Source organism: Eptesicus fuscus, chromosome 9, assembly GCF_027574615.1.
Source record: "Eptesicus fuscus isolate TK198812 chromosome 9, DD_ASM_mEF_20220401, whole genome shotgun sequence".
Lineage (NCBI taxonomy): Eukaryota > Metazoa > Chordata > Mammalia > Chiroptera > Vespertilionidae > Eptesicus > Eptesicus fuscus.
The window spans coordinates 56,224,828-56,242,462 of record NC_072481.1 but is presented as its reverse complement, the minus strand read 5'-3'; the positions used below and the strand labels follow the sequence as shown (position 1 = coordinate 56,242,462).

At 36.2% G+C, this 17,635-nt stretch overlaps 1 protein-coding gene across 3 annotated transcripts in view; it reads left to right on the top strand.

The window, feature by feature from the left end:
* The window catches only part of USP33 (ubiquitin specific peptidase 33), a 66,112-nt gene that overhangs the window by 37,130 nt on the left and 11,347 nt on the right, over positions 1 to 17,635 (top strand). For 2 of the 3 annotated variants that reach the window (XM_054721088.1, XM_054721090.1), the window contains 12 exons: positions 1,766 to 2,183; positions 4,830 to 4,970; positions 6,222 to 6,343; positions 7,519 to 7,691; positions 7,816 to 7,886; positions 8,537 to 8,570; positions 10,430 to 10,475; positions 10,914 to 11,094; positions 12,039 to 12,165; positions 13,173 to 13,342; positions 15,180 to 15,261; positions 16,005 to 16,113. In XM_054721088.1, the coding sequence (XP_054577063.1) occupies positions 1,766 to 2,183; positions 4,830 to 4,970; positions 6,222 to 6,343; positions 7,519 to 7,691; positions 7,816 to 7,886; positions 8,537 to 8,570; positions 10,430 to 10,475; positions 10,914 to 11,094; positions 12,039 to 12,165; positions 13,173 to 13,342; positions 15,180 to 15,261; positions 16,005 to 16,113 (1,674 nt within the window). Of the gene's footprint in view, positions 1 to 1,765; positions 2,184 to 4,829; positions 4,971 to 6,221; positions 6,344 to 7,518; positions 7,692 to 7,791; positions 7,887 to 8,536; positions 8,571 to 10,429; positions 10,476 to 10,913; positions 11,095 to 12,038; positions 12,166 to 13,172; positions 13,343 to 15,179; positions 15,262 to 16,004; positions 16,114 to 17,635 lie in introns of all 3 variants that reach the window. The other variant, XM_054721087.1, reaches the window with a different exon arrangement.

Genomic DNA, 17,635 nt, shown 5'->3' with positions numbered 1-17,635 from the left:
CAAGCTCCATTCTGCCGCCATTTGTTTGAATTTGTTTACCTTCTATAATTGAAACTTTGTAGCTTGAGTGGAGGCTTAGGCCTGGCAAGGGCAGGCGGAAAGCTTGGCTTCCTCTGTTACCTAGGAAACCTTGCTCTCTGTGGCTGTAGCCATCTTGGTTTGGGTTAATTTGCATACTCGCTCTGATTGGATGGTGGGCGTGGCTTGTGGGTGTGTCAGAGGTATGGTCAATTTGCATATTTGTCTATTATTAGATAGGATGATCCAAATTTTGTTTTTCACAAGTAGCTAACAAGATACCAAACTGTAAATTTAAGACTTATAAAATATGATTTAAAAAATGTGTTTCTATTGTTTTTTGTGCTTACATCTCTATATTAATAAAAGAGTAATATGCTAATTAGACCGGGAGACCTTCCGGACGTCCTTCCGGACAAAGCCGGCGGCTTGGCCAGCCTGCAAACCACCCCCAGGCCCTCGCCTAGGCTGCTCCCCCCCCCAGTCCAGGCCACCCTGCCCCCAGCAGGCACCACCACCCCATCAGGGGGCTGGTCGGCCTGCAAACCGCACCAGGACCGTCACCCAGCCCACCCACTCCCCAGCGGGGACCCTCACCCCAATGGGGGCATGGCCAGCCTGCAAACGGCCCTCAGCCTCTTGTTCAGGCTGGCTCTGCACCCAGCAGAGACACCCCGACCCCGATGGGGGCGTGGCCTACCTGCAAACCACTCCAGGCCCCTTGCCCAGGCCGGGCCGCCCCCCAAGGGAATCCCCCACCCTGATCCGGGAGCCCCTTCAGAGCAGACCAGCCGGCCCCTACCCGTGCACCAGGACTCTATCTATACTAATAAAAGGGTAATGTGCTAATTAGACTGGACGTCCTTCCAGACAAAACCATGGTGGTGGGGCCAAGGCAGAGAGAGTTAGGGGTGATCAGGCTGGCAGGGGAGAGCAATTAGGGGGATCAGGCTGGGGGATGTCTGACTGCTGGTTTAGGATGACATCCCCTGAGGGGTCCCAGATTGGAGGGGGTGCAGGCCGGGCTGAGGGACACCCCCTCCCTTGCACGAATTTCATGCACCGAGCCTCTAGTTAATATATAAAATAGGATCTGTTTCTGGACTTCCTAATCTGTTTCATTTACCTATATTTTTTTGTATTAGTACTAATGCGAGTTTCAATTGTTGTAGTTTTAAATAATATCTTTTAGTATTCATACCTGGATCTAACATTTTTCTTTTTCAAAACAATACCTATTCCTTGTTAATTTTTTCTTGTGCAAATTGCTGGATCACCAGAGGCTGTGATTTCGTAGATATGTGTTGGGGCTTACAAATTTGTATTTTTAATAAGTATTTCAGGTTGATTAAGGATTTCTCTGTAAGATATAGTACAAAATTGGATAAAGCTTTAATTTTAAGTTAAAGTATTTGAATTTAGGACATCTCTCTGAATAGTCACATGAAGCAAAATCAGGTTTTCTTTATACTTACTCCTCCACTTTTTAAAAATAGCAGCACTACTGAAAGCTGACCTCCCTCCAGATCATCTTCAACTTTATAATTACTTTTGTTTCATTTACGTAACTTTTTAGGACTTAGTGCTTCCCATCCCTCCAGTGCCTTATGTTCTATAAAGTTGTATTTCCTCAGTATAATGCTACACATTTAGTTGATAACCACTTTCTGTATATTTTTCCTTAAGTTTCTACATGCATACACATATTTTTCATGAAGCGATAATATCTATTTTGCTTTTATATTAGGATGCTCAAGAATTCCTTCGATGTTTAATGGATCTGCTTCATGAAGAACTGAAAGAACAGGTCATGGAAGTAGAAGAAGATCCTCAAACGATAACGACTGAGGAGACCATGGAAGAAGACAAGAGCCAGTCAGATGTAGATTTTCAGTCCTGTGACTCTTGTAGCGGCAGTGATAAAGCTGAAAATGATAATGGCTCTAGAGGCTTTTCTGAAGATAATAATGAGACAACAATGTTAATTCAGGATGATGAGAACAATTCAGAAATGTCAAAAGATTGGCAAAAAGAGAAGATGTGTAATAAGATTAATAAAGTAAATTCTGAAGGAGAATTAGATAAAGATAAAGACTCTGTGTCTGAAACAGATGATTTGAACAACCAGGAAACGGTTAAAGTGCAAATACACGGCAGAGCTTCAGGTGACAATTTTAATAATTTGAAAATAGTAGTGTTTCATTGGTACACTGAGGGAAAATTAGCATGGCATGTGACTAAAATCAAAACACTTCTAATTTACATGTTAATGTTCATAGTTTATATTTAGCATAGTAAGAATGAAATAGAATGATTAATAATTTTAGCTTAATATTTTGTGTGTAGTATATGACATCATTCAACCATACTAATTTGTAGGAAAGGGGAATTAAATAGTTAGGTTTGGACTTTCTAAGTAGTAGAATTTAGCAGTATATGCATGTATATATGCATGTGAGTGTTAAGTTTATGTCATTTTAAGCAGATTCTGTTAAGATCCTGGGAAAAAGCAAAGTAATCCAGTTGTAGTTTTGTAAATATGTACACTATTAGATTTAGGTTGCTGTTATTGGAATCGCATCAGTTCTGAAATATTTTATATATGTGTTTGTATTAGTGTAGGACTTTAACTATAATGAGCCTTGTATGATATATTCTAATATTAGTCAGTGTTCCTTTGAGAAAGAGCCAAGGGTCAAATGAAAAATGTTGAGCTAGGTCTCTTTGTATTTTACATTTATTTCTTCGTAGTTAACTTATCTTGGCTTAATGTGGTATTTAGTTCTCCAAAGCACATAAAATTAAACCATCAGAGGTTCAGATTTTCTGATCTTAAAATAAGTGGCAGACAAGTAACAAAAATAATTTATTCTGTAATTACTGAAGAGTGAGAACCACTAAACAATTTATTTAGGTATTAGAAAAAACCCAAAATTCCTTCTTAAGTGGTTCACCTCTGTGTAGTGCATACATGCCTTCTAGTCAGGAAAACTTATTAGACTCCTTAATTATACTGCCTTTATGTTTAGAAGTGTACTGTGTTTAGAAGTTTAATAGTTAATACATTGAAAAACTTAGCTTAGATGCTGTCCAGCCCTTGTAAAAAGTCTGGTTAAGGAACATACTCATTCTTTATTGCTGTTCTTATACATAGTAACTAATTGATGACCTAGAATAGGGATCTGAGCTTTTACTTTTTTTTTTTTTATAAATGTTTTTTTTAAAATATATTTTATTGATTTTTTACAGAGAGGAAGAGAGAGGGATAGAGAGTTAGAAACATCGATGAGAGCGAAACATCAATCAGCTGCCTCTTGCACACCCCCTACTGGGGATGTGCCCGCAACCAAGGTACATGTCCTTGACCGGAATCGAACCTGGGACCTTTCAGTCCGCAGGCCGACGCTCTATCCACTGAGCCAAACCGGTTTCGGCTAAATGTGTTTTTTTTTTAAAAAATATTTTATTGATTTTTTTACAGAGAGGAAGGGAGAGGGATAGAGAGTTAGAAACATCGATGAGAGAGAAACATCGATCAGCTGCCTCCTGCACACTCCCTACTGGGTATATGCCCACAACCAAGGTACACGCCCTTGACTGGAATCGAACCTGGGACCCTTGAGTTCGCAGGCTGACACTCTATCCACTGAGCCAAACCAGCCAGGGTGCTTTTACGTTTTTTTAAAGACCTGATTAAAAAATGTGACAAAGACCATATGTGGCACACAAAACCTAAAATATTTACTCTCTGACCCTTTACAGGAAACATTTGCCAATTCTTGACCTAGATCATAGTAACTTTATTCCCTTCAGAAAGGAGTGAGTCTCTTCTCTTCTTTCCCTCCATATTTATACAGTCTGCTTTTAGTCATGCTGGAGATAATGAGAAATGCTTATGTGAAAGTAATTTATTTTGCATTATTCAGAAAAATCCCTGAAGTTGTTCTGTTTCAGGGTCTCTTAGGAACAATTCTCTTTTCTTAAATACTTATTGAGCACAGTCCCTTACTCTGGAATGCATGTTATGTATTGAGACTCCAACAGCAACTATCGACATAGCGCTCATGGAGCTTATTTTTTCTTGATTTATAATTTAATTTATAATTTTAAAAGGTTCTTTCCTGCCCTAACCGGTTTGGCTCAGTGGATAGAGCGTCTGCCTTCGGACTAAAGGGTCCCAGGTTCGATTCTGGTCAAGGGCATGTACCTTGGTGGTGGGCACATCCCCAGTGGCGGGTGTGCAGGAGGCGGCTGATCGATGTTTCTCTCTCATGGATGTTTCTAAATCTCTATCACTCTCCCTTCTTCTCTGTAAAAAATCAATAGAATATTAAAAAAAAAAGGTTCTTTCCTGACAAAGGGGTCAATTTTATTTTATCATAGTAAGAATAAAATAATAACGATTTTATGCCTAAATTTCTTCTTAGATTTTGATTACTATGTTAGTTTGGGGAGATAATCTTTTCCCCCACACTGTTTTAAAAGCTATTTTTTTTTAAAAAACTGTCCTAAATATTTTTTTAAAAAATAATAAATTAGGACAAATATGATTCTCTTTGGCTTTATATTTCCACTGCTCACTTCCTGAATGTCTACAGTAGTAATGTGTTAAAAACATTAATTGTATTCCTAGGGGGGAAATCACTGTTACTTCCCTTAGCACTTTGTCTATCAAGTATTTCACTCTACATTTATTAATGTGAATTGTGTTCAAAATCTCAAATGAAGAAACCTTTAACATAATTAACATTATTTGACAGGTAGAATAATATTACTATTTAAGGTAATAACACAAATTTTTAATATTACAGAATATATTACCGATGTCCATTTGAATGACCTGTCTACACCACAGATCCTTCCATCAAATGAAGGTGTTAATCCACGTTTATCAGCAAGCCCTCCAAAATCAGGCAATTTGTGGCCAGGATTGGCATCCACACAAAAAAGAGGTAGATGTTTCAGTTACTCAGGCTACTTTGTTTTGACCATTTAAAGTATTAATTATGAAATATTATTCAGTCCTTTAAAATTGACAGCAGAATTTTACACAACCATGATTTAAATTTTTTTTGTATGTGTGGCACAAATTTACATACAATAGAATTCACTCTTGGTATAGAGTCCTGAGTTTTAATACATGAATAGATTCTTGTTACCACCACCACAAACAGAATATAGAACTGTTCCAACATCCCAAAGAATTCCGTTATACTACTACTTGTAATCAGACTCTCCCACCCCTTACCCCTTTCTAATCACTAGTTCTGTTGCTCTGTCCTCTATTCTTATTGTTTTGCCTTTTCCAGAGTATCATATAAATGGAATCATACAGTCTTTTGAAATAGATTTCTTTTACTCAGTGTAATGCATTTGAGATAATAGTTATGTTGCATGTATGAAGAGTTCCTTTTTATTACTCACTCATTGTATGACTATACTACTCTTTATTCATTCACTCATTGAAGGACATTTGAATTGCTTCCTGTTTTTGGCAATTATGACTAAGGCTATAAACATTTGTGTATAGGTTTCTCTATGAACATAAGTTTTCATTTGTCCAAAGTAAACACCTAGAAGTGGGGTTATAAGGTTTTATGTTAGTTTTATGTTTAAGGTCGTATGAAATTGTTTTCAAGAGAGGCTGTATCATTTGCATTCCTACCAGCTATGAATGAGAGTTCCACTATTATAAAATGTAAAACTAGTAAACTCTTAGAAAAAAACATAGGAAAAAACTGTAATGATGTTGTGTTAGACAAAGACATCAAAAGCATGATCCATAAAGGAAAAAAACAACAACAAAAAACTTTCTTAACAGAAGACACTATTAAGAGAATGAAAAAAAGATAAGGTGGAGAAACAATATTTGTAAATCACATAACTGACAAAGCACTTGTATTTAGAATATATACAGAACTCTCAGAGCTTAATTATAGAATCATTTCTTCAAATATAGAGTTACTTGGAGTCAAAAACAAACAAGTAAAAGCAAAACTGTTCTGATTGAAGTCAAGATGGGGAGACTGAATCCCTCTTATTTCACTTGGTTTCTCTCTCCTTTTGTTAAAGCAATGCTCTTCAATAGTATTTTGACAAATTTCTTCAGCATAGTAAATTTTACTGTTAAAGATTCCAGAGAAAAATGCTTAAAGAAAGGAGCTACTTTGATTTTAAAAAAATATTTCAACCCTATTTCTCAGTCCTAGCTCAATCTGCATCATCCCCAAAGAGGAAAAAACAGCACAAGAAATACCGAAGTGTTATTTCAGACGTTTTTGATGGAACAATCATTAGTTCAGTGCAGTGTCTCACTTGTGACAGGGTGAGTATGAAGGAATTATAATACACTGGAATTTTTTTGTCAAATGCTAGTTTTAAAAAAAACTGGCAAAATGGATGGGAAGTTTACTGTAACTCCTCATCAGTAGCAAGGAGCTGCTGCTGATTACACATGTGTTTCTTGTGTTTACATCAGTATAATTGATTCTAGATGTAGAATTGTTTTTTGGGAATAATAGCAACATAGTTCTTAAAGAATGAGTCTTGACCCATCATTGGACAGGCATGCATTCACAGGAAGAATTAACTCCGTTCTTCATCTCTGGTCACATATAAAGGTAATTTGTTGCTCAGCAGCAAAAACTGGTAGCACCCATATTCTCATAAGGCTGATGAAGTTAATATTCTGGGAAACTGTTGCTGCTCACAGGCACTGAACTGTGATTGTATCTTTTGCATTTGGTTATATGGCCTGTAAGTATTTTCCTTTGTTAAGATTGGGGCTCAGACAATAAAGGTAGTATCAGATTCATATATAAGAACATATATTAAAATTATCATGAGTTCTTTAATAATACCTCTAAATCCCTGAGTTTCTTTGAGCTTTTCTTAAGAGCAGTTTTACTTCAGTGCAGGAATGAATATAACTACTAAAATTAAAATGACACTTCCCTCCCCCCACCCCCCCATAGAACAACAATAATGCAGAAGTAAGTTTTCAATTATTGTGTTAAAATCTTAAGTAAAACCTAAGGGCTACTAATAGAGTAGTTTTAATGTATGCTAATTTGGTACCAAATATTTAAATGGACTTGTCCTGAAACGTTTTCAGCTGTTTAAAAAAAATCACATGCTAGGTTTTACAACTTTTTAAAAAACAACATTTAAAAACTTTTATGAAGAGGTCATTTCCAAATGTAAATACAGTAGTGCGTTTGAGTTTGTACCTCCCACTACAGTGACTGGATGTGAGGTACTCCTCTATGCTGCAGTGTTCTCGAGTAATGTGATGTTAGTAGTTATCTCAGAAGATTTATGTGAAGATTACATTTAGAACAGCACTTGGTACAGAGCAAGTGTTTTGCTGTTGTTATTACAATAAAGCAGTTTGATGTTTTTATCATAACTTGATTTGATCTTTGCAGTCTAAAATCTGTTCTCATAAATGTTTGAACTGGATTATTTTCATCCCATTCTTAAAACACAAAACAATTGTAGGTGTCTGTAACCCTGGAGACCTTTCAAGATCTATCCTTGCCAATTCCTGGCAAGGAAGACCTTGCTAAGCTGCATTCATCGAGTCATCCAACTTCCATAGTCAAAGCAGGATCGTGTGGTGAAGCGTACGCTCCACAAGGGTGGATAGCTTTTTTCATGGAATATGTGAAGAGGTTTGTATGCATTTTTTAAAAAATTGATTGATTGTTAAAACTGCTGTTTCTGCTGTACTGGCAGAACACTTCCTTTTTTTTTCTATTGATAATGTTTCAGGTTTGTTGTCTCATGTGTCCCTAGCTGGTTTTGGGGTCCAATAGTAACCTTGCAAGATTGTCTTGCTGCCTTCTTCGCTAGAGATGAATTAAAAGGTAAGAAATATGAAACAGTTTTTATCTATGGCTAAATTGTTGTAGGTAATCTAAAATACTAGTAGGACTGAACATAAAATGTTTATGAAAGCTAAGTTTTAAGGAGCTTAAGTAGTACTTGCCCATATTGCCACAGTGCCATTATCTACCATGGTGATATAAATATAAATACCACAAATCATATTTTGAAATAATTTATACTACTTCCTATAGTACTAGATAAAATGACATGTGAGATGTCTTAAAACTTCTCAGGGATTCAAAGAAGGGAAAATTCAACCAATATAAAAGTCTTATATATCTGAACTAGTCTGTGAATCCCTCCATAATATTTAAGATCCCTCAGTATTTTTATATGTGCAGCACTTTGTGTGGGCGGTCATGTAATGGGCAGTCAGTAAATTTGGTTGATGAATGAATGGAAAGGATGTTCTTTAAGATAGGCTTCCAAGGTTGAAAAGAGAGGAAGGTCAAGGGTGCTTTAGGCAAGGCATACATTGTGAGCTGACTCCTGCGCAGAGACTAAAAACGTGAGCCTTGTGTTACTGTGCTGCAAGGTCGCATGTGGCAGACTCAGCAGAATTGCAGAACCAAAAGAAAATACCTTGCTTTTCATTTGAGAGGAATGACCAGATTTGTTCTATTTTCAGGTGACAATATGTACAGTTGTGAAAAATGCAAAAAGTAAGTGTTATTGCCAATGTTTTTAATAACATGTTCTGTATTTTATTATTATTTTATTTTTTAAAATATATTTTATTGATTTTTTACAGAGAGGAAGGGAGAGGGATAGAGAGTTAGAAACATCAATGAGAGAGAAACATTGATCAGCTGCCTCTTGCACACACCCCCTACTGGGGATGTGCCTGCAACCAAGGTACATGCCCTTGACCGGAATCGAACCTGGGACCCTTCAGTCCGCAGGCCGACGCTCTATACACTGAGCCAAACTGGTCAGGGCACATGTTCTGTATTTTAAATGGTATTTTGTTGTGGTGGTGGTTACTTGAATTGAGTTAAAATTCCACTTTATTTAGAAAAATAAAGGCTAGTGAACTTTGTCCTATTAAAAATAAAGAGGCTGGTTGTTTTATAAAACAAATTGGAAGCAAAAATGTAACAAATTTAATGCACTTATCTAAGATGTAAGAGTGTATTTCGAGATTTAAAATAAGTGTATAATTTTGCATAAAACTTTCCACATACATTATAAAAGATACTGGGATATATAACATACATTTTCATTACATTAAGTTTTGTCATCATAAATAAGGGATATTCTCTTCTGGATTGCCATGTTAACAGACTGAATTCAAGAAGTGAAAGTGGCTGTAAATTATGCAGTTTCAAATCTATGTAAAATTCAGAAGGGTTATACCAACCTTGATGTTATCTGCTGTATGATGGCAGAATAGAAATACAGTTAAACAAAGTATGGATTTTCTTTCTTTTTTTAAAATATATTTTTATTGATTTCAGAGAGGAAAGGAGAGGGAGAGAGAGAGAGAAACATCAATGATGAGAGAGGATCATTGACTGGCTGCCTCCTACACGCTCCCAGTGGGGATTGAGCCCACAATCCGGGCATGTGCCCTTGACTGGAATTGAACCCGGGACCCTTCAGTCCACAGGCCAATGCTCTATCCACTGAGCCAAACCAGCTAGGGCGAATAAGCTGGATGGTAATGAAAGTGTAAGCAGGCCATAGATAGTAGGACTTTTATTTTTTTAAATTTAATTTTTCTTTTAAAAAATTACAGTTGACATTCAATATTATATTAGTTTCAGGGGTACAGCCTGATGGTTAGATAGTGATCACCCTGATAAGTTGGTACCTGTGTGATTCCATACATTGTTATTACAATATTATTGACCATATTCCCTATGCTACACTTCACATCCCCGTGACTATTTTGTAACTTCTAGTTGTACTTTTAAAAAAAAATCCTCATCCAAGGATATTTTTCCATTGATTTTTAGAGAGAGGGGAAGGAAGTGTGTGAGAGAGAGAAACATTGATGTGAGAGAAATACATCGATTGTTGCCTCCTGCATGTGTCCCTACTGGGATGGAGCCTGAAACTGAAGTACATGCCCTTGACTGTTATCAAACCTGCAACCCTTCAGTACTAGGGCCAACATTCAACCACTGAGCAGAACTGGCCCCTTCACCTTTTTTACCCAACCCCTTAACTCCCCTCCCATCTGGCAAGCATCATTTTGTTCCCTGTATCTATGAGTTTGTTTATGTTTTGATTGCTCGTTTACAAAAAATTAAATTTCATCAAAGAATCACACAACTCTACATTTTTATTACTGATAGCTTAGTTTAAATAATTTTATACAATAAGGGACTCCAGTGTTTTATTAGTGTATATTTTTTCATGTATAGCATATAATTCATTAGTGAGCATTTTTAGTCTGAGGTCTTTTGTCTCTGCATTTTCTAAAAGAGTTTATTGAATATTTGAAAATACTAAAGCTTTTTTCCATTCCTATGGGAAATGGGTTTATTTTAATTGTTTTTCTCTTTTCTCACCTTAGGTTGAGGAATGGAGTAAAGTTTTGTAAAGTACAAAAGTTTCCTGAGGTATGGGCTTTATTATAATTCAATTTATTTTATCTGGTAGGAACACAAAGAATTAGTAGTAAATTTTTTAGCATGGGTAAATAATGGACTGTTTCTATTGACCAGTTGCTATTTATGTCCTATTAGGATTAGGATTATCCATTTTTAAAATACCGAGTTACATAGCAAGTAAGTGCCCTTACCAGTGAAACGATGTTCAGCACAGCTTAATCAGACATTGTAGGCTCTTGCAGGTATAAAGCGTAAATCAGAAAACCCAGTAGCTGTAAACTTAGTAAGTACCATGTTTCACTATTTCCACATTTTAACACCTCTGGAATGAGGTTATCATATTGCAGAATAATGTTTAACCTTGACTTAATTCAATACGTATATTTAATAGACTCCTTTATCTAGCATATAAAGCAATAGAATCTTAATGTTGCCTTTCTCTTTTAGATTTTATGCATCCATCTCAAAAGATTCAGACATGAATTGATGTTTTCCACCAAAATCAGTACCCATGTTTCATTTCCATTGGAAGGCCTGGATCTTCAGCCATTTCTTGCTAAAGATAGTCCAGCTCAAATTGTTACCTATGATCTTCTGTCAGTCATTTGTCATCATGGAACTGCAAGTAGTAAGTATACAGGTTTGACATATGTTCTTAGATTATATTAAAAATAGTAAACATCTGAGTTGATTTTTTAAGTAAGACCTGATTGAACCAAAGAAAACATTGTACAAGTAGATTTTTATTATTTATTTTTATTTTATTTTGGTTATTAAAAACATGTTAAGCCCTGGTCAGTTGCTCAGTAGTTAGAGTGTTGGCCTATAGACTGAAGGGTTGCCAGTTCGATTCCTGGTCAAGGGAACATACCTCCATTGCAGGCTCACCAGCCCTGGTACAGGTGCCATGTGGGAGGCAACCAGTCGATGTGATGTTTCTCTCTTTCTCTCTTCTCCCTCCCACCCCTCCCTTCAACTCTCTCTAGAAATCAATGGAAAAAATATCCTTCGGTGAGGATTAAAATAAAATAAAATAAAAGTAAAAAAATTTAGGAAATTGAATAATTTTACTCTGAAGTTGGAAATACTGGAAAATTATATTTTGTATACAATTAAATAATAAGTACTTTAACATGATCATTTTTATCATGGGTTTTTTAAGATTACATTTTCTTAATATATTTTATTGATTTTTTACAGAGAGGAAGGAAGAGGGATAGAGAGCTAGAAACATCGATGAGAGAGAAACATCGACCAGCTGCCTCCTGCACACCCCCTACTGGGGATATGCCCACAACCAATGTACATGCCCTTGACCGGAATCGAACCTGGGACCTTTCAGTCCGCAGGCCGACGCTCTATCCACTGAGCCAAACCGGTTTTGGCAAGATTACATTTTCTATCCTTATTATGCTTCCTCAAGTGGTGGTGGTGAGGATATATACATACTGGAAAAAAGTTCTAGTAAAGTCTAGTTCTTGCTATATCTCAGTCTCCGCTAAGAACTTGGAATATAAAAAGTATTAATTGGTATTACTGAAATGATTTAATTTTTTTTCCTTCTAAATTCAGGTGGACACTATATTGCCTACTGCCGAAACAATTTAAATAATCTCTGGTATGAATTTGACGATCAGAGTGTCACTGAAGTTTCAGAATCTACTGTACAAAATGCAGAAGCTTATGTTCTTTTTTATAGGTAAGGAAGTAACTCACAGATAGGCTATTTTAATAAATAAGAAATATCTCACTTTGGGGTTATCAGTGACTTCTAAGACTTTCAAAATGGATTGCTGAGTAAAAATTAGAAATTGTTTTACTCTCATTTGATTATATGAGTAAAATAAAGTGCAAGGTTGCATGCAGAATGATCCTTTAAGAAAATGTTAAATCATTTAGTTGAATGGCAAAGAAAGGTACAGTTGACTCTTGAACAACATGGGTTTGAACTTTGTGGGTCTACTTATACGTGGATTGTTTTCAATACTATATTGTTTTTAATCTGAGGTTAGGAGCTATGTATGTGGAGGGCTGACTGTATGCATTGAGCTGTGCTACTTTATGTAGGGAACTTGAGCATTCGCAGATTTTGTTATCTGTCGGGGGGGCGGTGAGGGGGGAGGCTGGAACCAATACTCTGTGGTTACCAAGGGACAAGTAAATTTTTGTGAAGTCAAAAGTTATACACGGATTTCTGAATGCACAGGAGTGGGAGGGGGCGGTGTTGGGTGCCTTATTCCCTGTGTTGTTCAGTGGTCAACTGTATTTTCTTTTAGGAATATTGGTTTTAATAAAAATAATTAGGCACTTGATGGTAGGAATTAAGTACAAAATTTTCTTCTGAAATAGCTAATAAGATATTACTATAACAATAAATCTTATACTAAAAAATATCAATTTTATAAAAGAGTAAATGCTAGCTACTGAAACAGCAAACAGATTAACTATTTAGATTGATTTTATTAACAAACATTTGTTAATAAATGTTTATGTGGATACTAGTAGTTAAGATACAATATTGCCCCTAGAGTTGTATAATGTAGTATTGGGGGTTGATACACAGTATATTTTTCTTGAATAATTTCCAAAATCTAATAAGATTCACAATATTAATGTGTAAAGTTTAGTAATGAAGAGGAAAGATTCACTTACTAGTCTAATGGAATAAAATGCACATTGAATTTAAAGAATCATTGTTCTTAATAGGAAGAGCAGTGAAGAGGCACAAAAGGAGAGACGAAGGATATCAAATTTGTTGAACATAATGGAACCAAGTCTCCTTCAGTTTTATATTTCTCGACAGTGGCTAAATAAATTTAAGACCTTTACTGAACCTGGCCCTATTTCAAATAATGATTTTCTCTGTATTCATGGAGGTAAGAAATTCTGTAATGGAAAATAGTGATAAGAATTTGCTGTTAAATAATTGACATATTAGGAAAGACCCAAGAATTTTCCTCTTCCATTTATTTCTGATTTCCCCATCTGCAGTCCAACTTAAATGTGTTTCATTCACTATGGTTTTAGAAGTTGGGCTTTTTCTTCTAATTATAGGCAATCTGTAGCCTTTTCATAGAACAGATAAGTATTGAGGACCTGTTCCAAACCCTGTGCTAGAGCCTGAGAATAGCAAAGACACTACTTCTGTTCTCAAAGCTCTGATTTCATAGTAGAGACAGATACATCAACAACCAGTTAAGATACACAGTGATTGCTTATTATTACAGACTGGAGGCCCAGTTCATGAAATTCGTGCATGGGTGGGGTCCCTAGGCCTGGCCAGTGATCAGGGCCGTTCGGGGCCAGGCCGATCGGGGCCTGCCGGCAGGGGAGTAAGGACGGGGGCGGGGGAACCACAGGAGGTTAGCCACTGGCCCCAGGAGGGAGCCGGCCCTTGGCCACCCTGGGAAAGGGGCCGAGTCCGCCGCCACCCACTCCCGGTTCCCCGTCCCAGTCCAGGTCCCAACCCCGATCAGGTAGTTAGGGCCTGCCAGCTGCGGGGAGGGACCGTGGAAGGTTGGCTGGCTGTGGGAGGTTGGCTGTGGGAGCGCACTGACCACCAGGGGGCAGCTCCTGTGTTGAGCATCTGCCCACTGGTGGTGAGTGCGCATCATAGCGACTGGTCATTCTGGTAGTTCAGTCGTAACGGTCACTTAGGCTTTTATATATATAGATAATTTTTCTCCGCCAAGAGGCACCCACCTATCAACTGTATCTGTGGCTCCTATCCCTTTTGTCTAAATGAAAGGCTCTCTTCTCCTGAGTATAAAAATGTACTTAGAATTTAACAAAAAACTCATGTAGTTATTTGCTAAATATAACTTTCTAGAGGCCCAGTGCACAAAATTCGTGCACGGGTAGGGTTCCTAGGCCTGGCAGGTGATCAGGGCTGATCGGGGCCTTCTGGCTGCCGGCCAGGGCCTCTCTTTATTCTGTGCTGCCCCCTGGTGGTCAGCACATGTCATAGTGAGCAATCGAACTCCTGATCTCCCGGTCAAACTCCCAAGGGTACACTTTGCATATTAGCCTTTTTATATATATATATATATATATAGATATATATATATATATAGATAGATGCCTATGTGATTGGCTATGTTAATGTTTGTTCCCACTAAAAGTAACACTTTAGTGTGACACCTTGATTATATTTCATGATTGAAGAATTGATATTCTCATTAGTTATTTTTTCAGTGAAATGAAGAGATAGTAGGGATATCCTGTATTGGATTTAGAAACCTAAACCTTGAAAATATATCTTTATGTGAATTTTTGTCTCATTTTCAAACTTGAACTACTAACGTAAGGCTCCTGTTCTAAATCTGCCTGTGAATCTTTTATGCCATTTATCTGTGCCTGGCTTTTATTACATTTATTTCTGTAAGTGCCTCATTTTTTCTGCTACCACATAAGCTCCATGAAGGAAAGATTGTTTCTTATTTATCTTTGATTTCCGCCCCAATACATAATCAAGGCTTAGTAAAGTATACATAACTTAAATACTTGAAGATCTTGGTTTACTGATTTTTCTCTATTTCAAGAAATACACTTAGCTTTAGGAGCATAATCACCAAAAAATGTTTATACTTACTTAATTTTTAACTTTTTGGGGAGGGGTTTCAAGAATAATGATTGAAAAAAATGAGTTTAACCTTTGAGAGTAATATAAAGCAATTTAAGAATGAAATAGACCCATCTAAACGTTTTTTTTAGGTATTCCTCCACGAAAAGCTAGTTATATTGAAGACCTGGTTTTGATGCTGCCTCAGAACATTTGGGATAACCTATATAGCAGGTTTGTTTTTTAAAATCAAACAATATGGTTTCGTGAAAATCAGTTTGTGGAACTCGTTAAATTTGGATTATTTTATATATGCTTTTTGTGTTTTATGTTGCTTAAGTAGAATATTCCCTTTTTCCTTCATTTATTCAGAGTGTGAGTCACTAGATTTTGTAGCCTAGATAATTAATTCTAATTCTTATGTTCTGATTATTTGAATCTATAAAAGTATTCTGTGATATATAGCTCTTAAATTTTAAAGTTTTAAATTTTATTTTAAAGCATTTCACACGTAATTTCCTTATTATGTTTTCCTTAGTGAAATATTGAAAATAATTTATTCCATAAATTCTTAGTTGAGAGGTCAGGGGAAGCTTCTTTCTGATTAAAAGTTGATGAAGACTATGGCTATATAAGTAAGATTTATATGTTGTATGCTAATTTTTGAAAGCCACCTCTTTTACTTGGTTTTGTTGTGGCTTCAAACATATTTTTGTAGCAGAAGTAATTATAAGGGAAAGTTGAAATACAGGTAAAGCAGGCTATTAGTTAATAAACTGATAGTCATTGACCCTGATAAACATAACGTCAAACCATTATGATTATTTGATTTTTACATTAGTTTAAATATGACTGAGAAATTTTCTGTGAGGATTTATTTACTAGGTACTTAGCCATTGACTAAAAGTTGGAGACAAATTTGCTAGAGCATCAGCTTTTTTCAAGATTGTCATAATTACAAAATTTTTATGCTTTAGGTATGGAGGAGGACCAGCTGTCAACCATCTGTACATTTGTCACACTTGCCAAATTGAGGCTGAGAAAATTGAAAAAAGAAGAAAAACTGAATTGGAAATTTTTATTCGGGTAAATAAAGTGGTACTTTTCAAATTAAAAATATGCTCTAGGTTAAAGATAAAGAACTGATAATTAACAGAACTGTATTATGTTAATGAAATGATTGGATGAAAGTTGCAATAGATTTTAAGTGCTCTGAGTATTTAACAGTGCAAGTCACAACAATGTAGTGAGTTAAGTTCTCTTTTTGTGGGTTTTTGTTTTCATGGATTGGTAATGAATTTTGTTTTATAGATTGGTACTGGTAAGAAATCTCCTTGTTGAGATTGTAAATTATAGGTTTCTTTAAGTTAGTGTTTTTCTGTAACTATTTTCCCAGACTGCATTCTCTACTTCCATCCTTTTGTGAAATATAATATTATTTTGCAGGACTCTTTATACTTATAAAATATATCTGGTTTCCACAAAGTGAGTTTAGTATGATGTGTTCCCTGATTGCAAGCAACAGAAAGTCTGGTCACAGAATCAGCAGGGAGAGCTGAACAACCAGGTTTCATGGACAAGGACTAGTACAGTTCCATTTATCTAGGTTGTAAGAAGTAAGTCTCCTCAAAATGCTGCTGTCAATAACACAGCTCCAGCTTTTTACTTATGTTCCAAATTAATCTTATTCCACCCCCCACCTTTTTTTTAACAATGTGTTGGCATAAAAAATAACATTGGAGTACAAAAATAAGTGCCTTTGGTGGACTGGAGATTAAGTGGAGTTTCTGAAAAATTATAAAAGCACATAGGATCAAATTGAAGAAGTAAACCAAAGGCCACATGAAATGACCATACAGGCTTTAGGCTTGGAAGTGGCAGATACAAATAAGGACTTCAGCATTCTCTCCCTGCACCGTATAAAGCAGCAAACATAAAGGTGTCTGCTTGGATAGAGCAGTGAATGTGGAAACTTGGGTCAGTTAGAGAGGGCATTCTCTTCGATAGCTTGTAATACCTAGAAAGAATTATGATTTTCTGAATTATGCATAAAATAAATTTTTCTTTGTTAATTCTCATTTGAGGATATTTTTCCATTGATTTTTTTTTTTTTTTAAGAGAGAGAGAGAGAGAGTGGAAAGGAGGAGGAGAGGCAGAGAGAGAGAAACATTAATGTAAGAGAGACACATTGATTGGTTGCCTCCCGCACACTCCAGCCAGGGCTGGGGATCAAGCCTTCAACTGAGGTACATGCCCTTGACTGGAATTGAATCTGGAACCATTCAGTCCACAGGTCAACATTCTATCCACTGGCTAGGGCTAAAATAAATATTGATCCTCAGGGAGATACATAAGGATACTGTATCCTGAAAATAAAACTTTATAGATGGATTGATTGAATGGTAGAATAAATACTGCTAGAGAGCAAATTAGTGTCCTGAAAGATCTAGCAAAGGGTTTCTCCTAAGATGGAGTACAAGGATAAACAGATGGAAAACAAAAGTTTCAACATGTTGGATTGATATAGAACCCAATGTTTTTTTAATAGGAATTTTATAAGAGAATATTGAGCAGGAACTACTTTTATTTTTTTAAATATATTTTATTG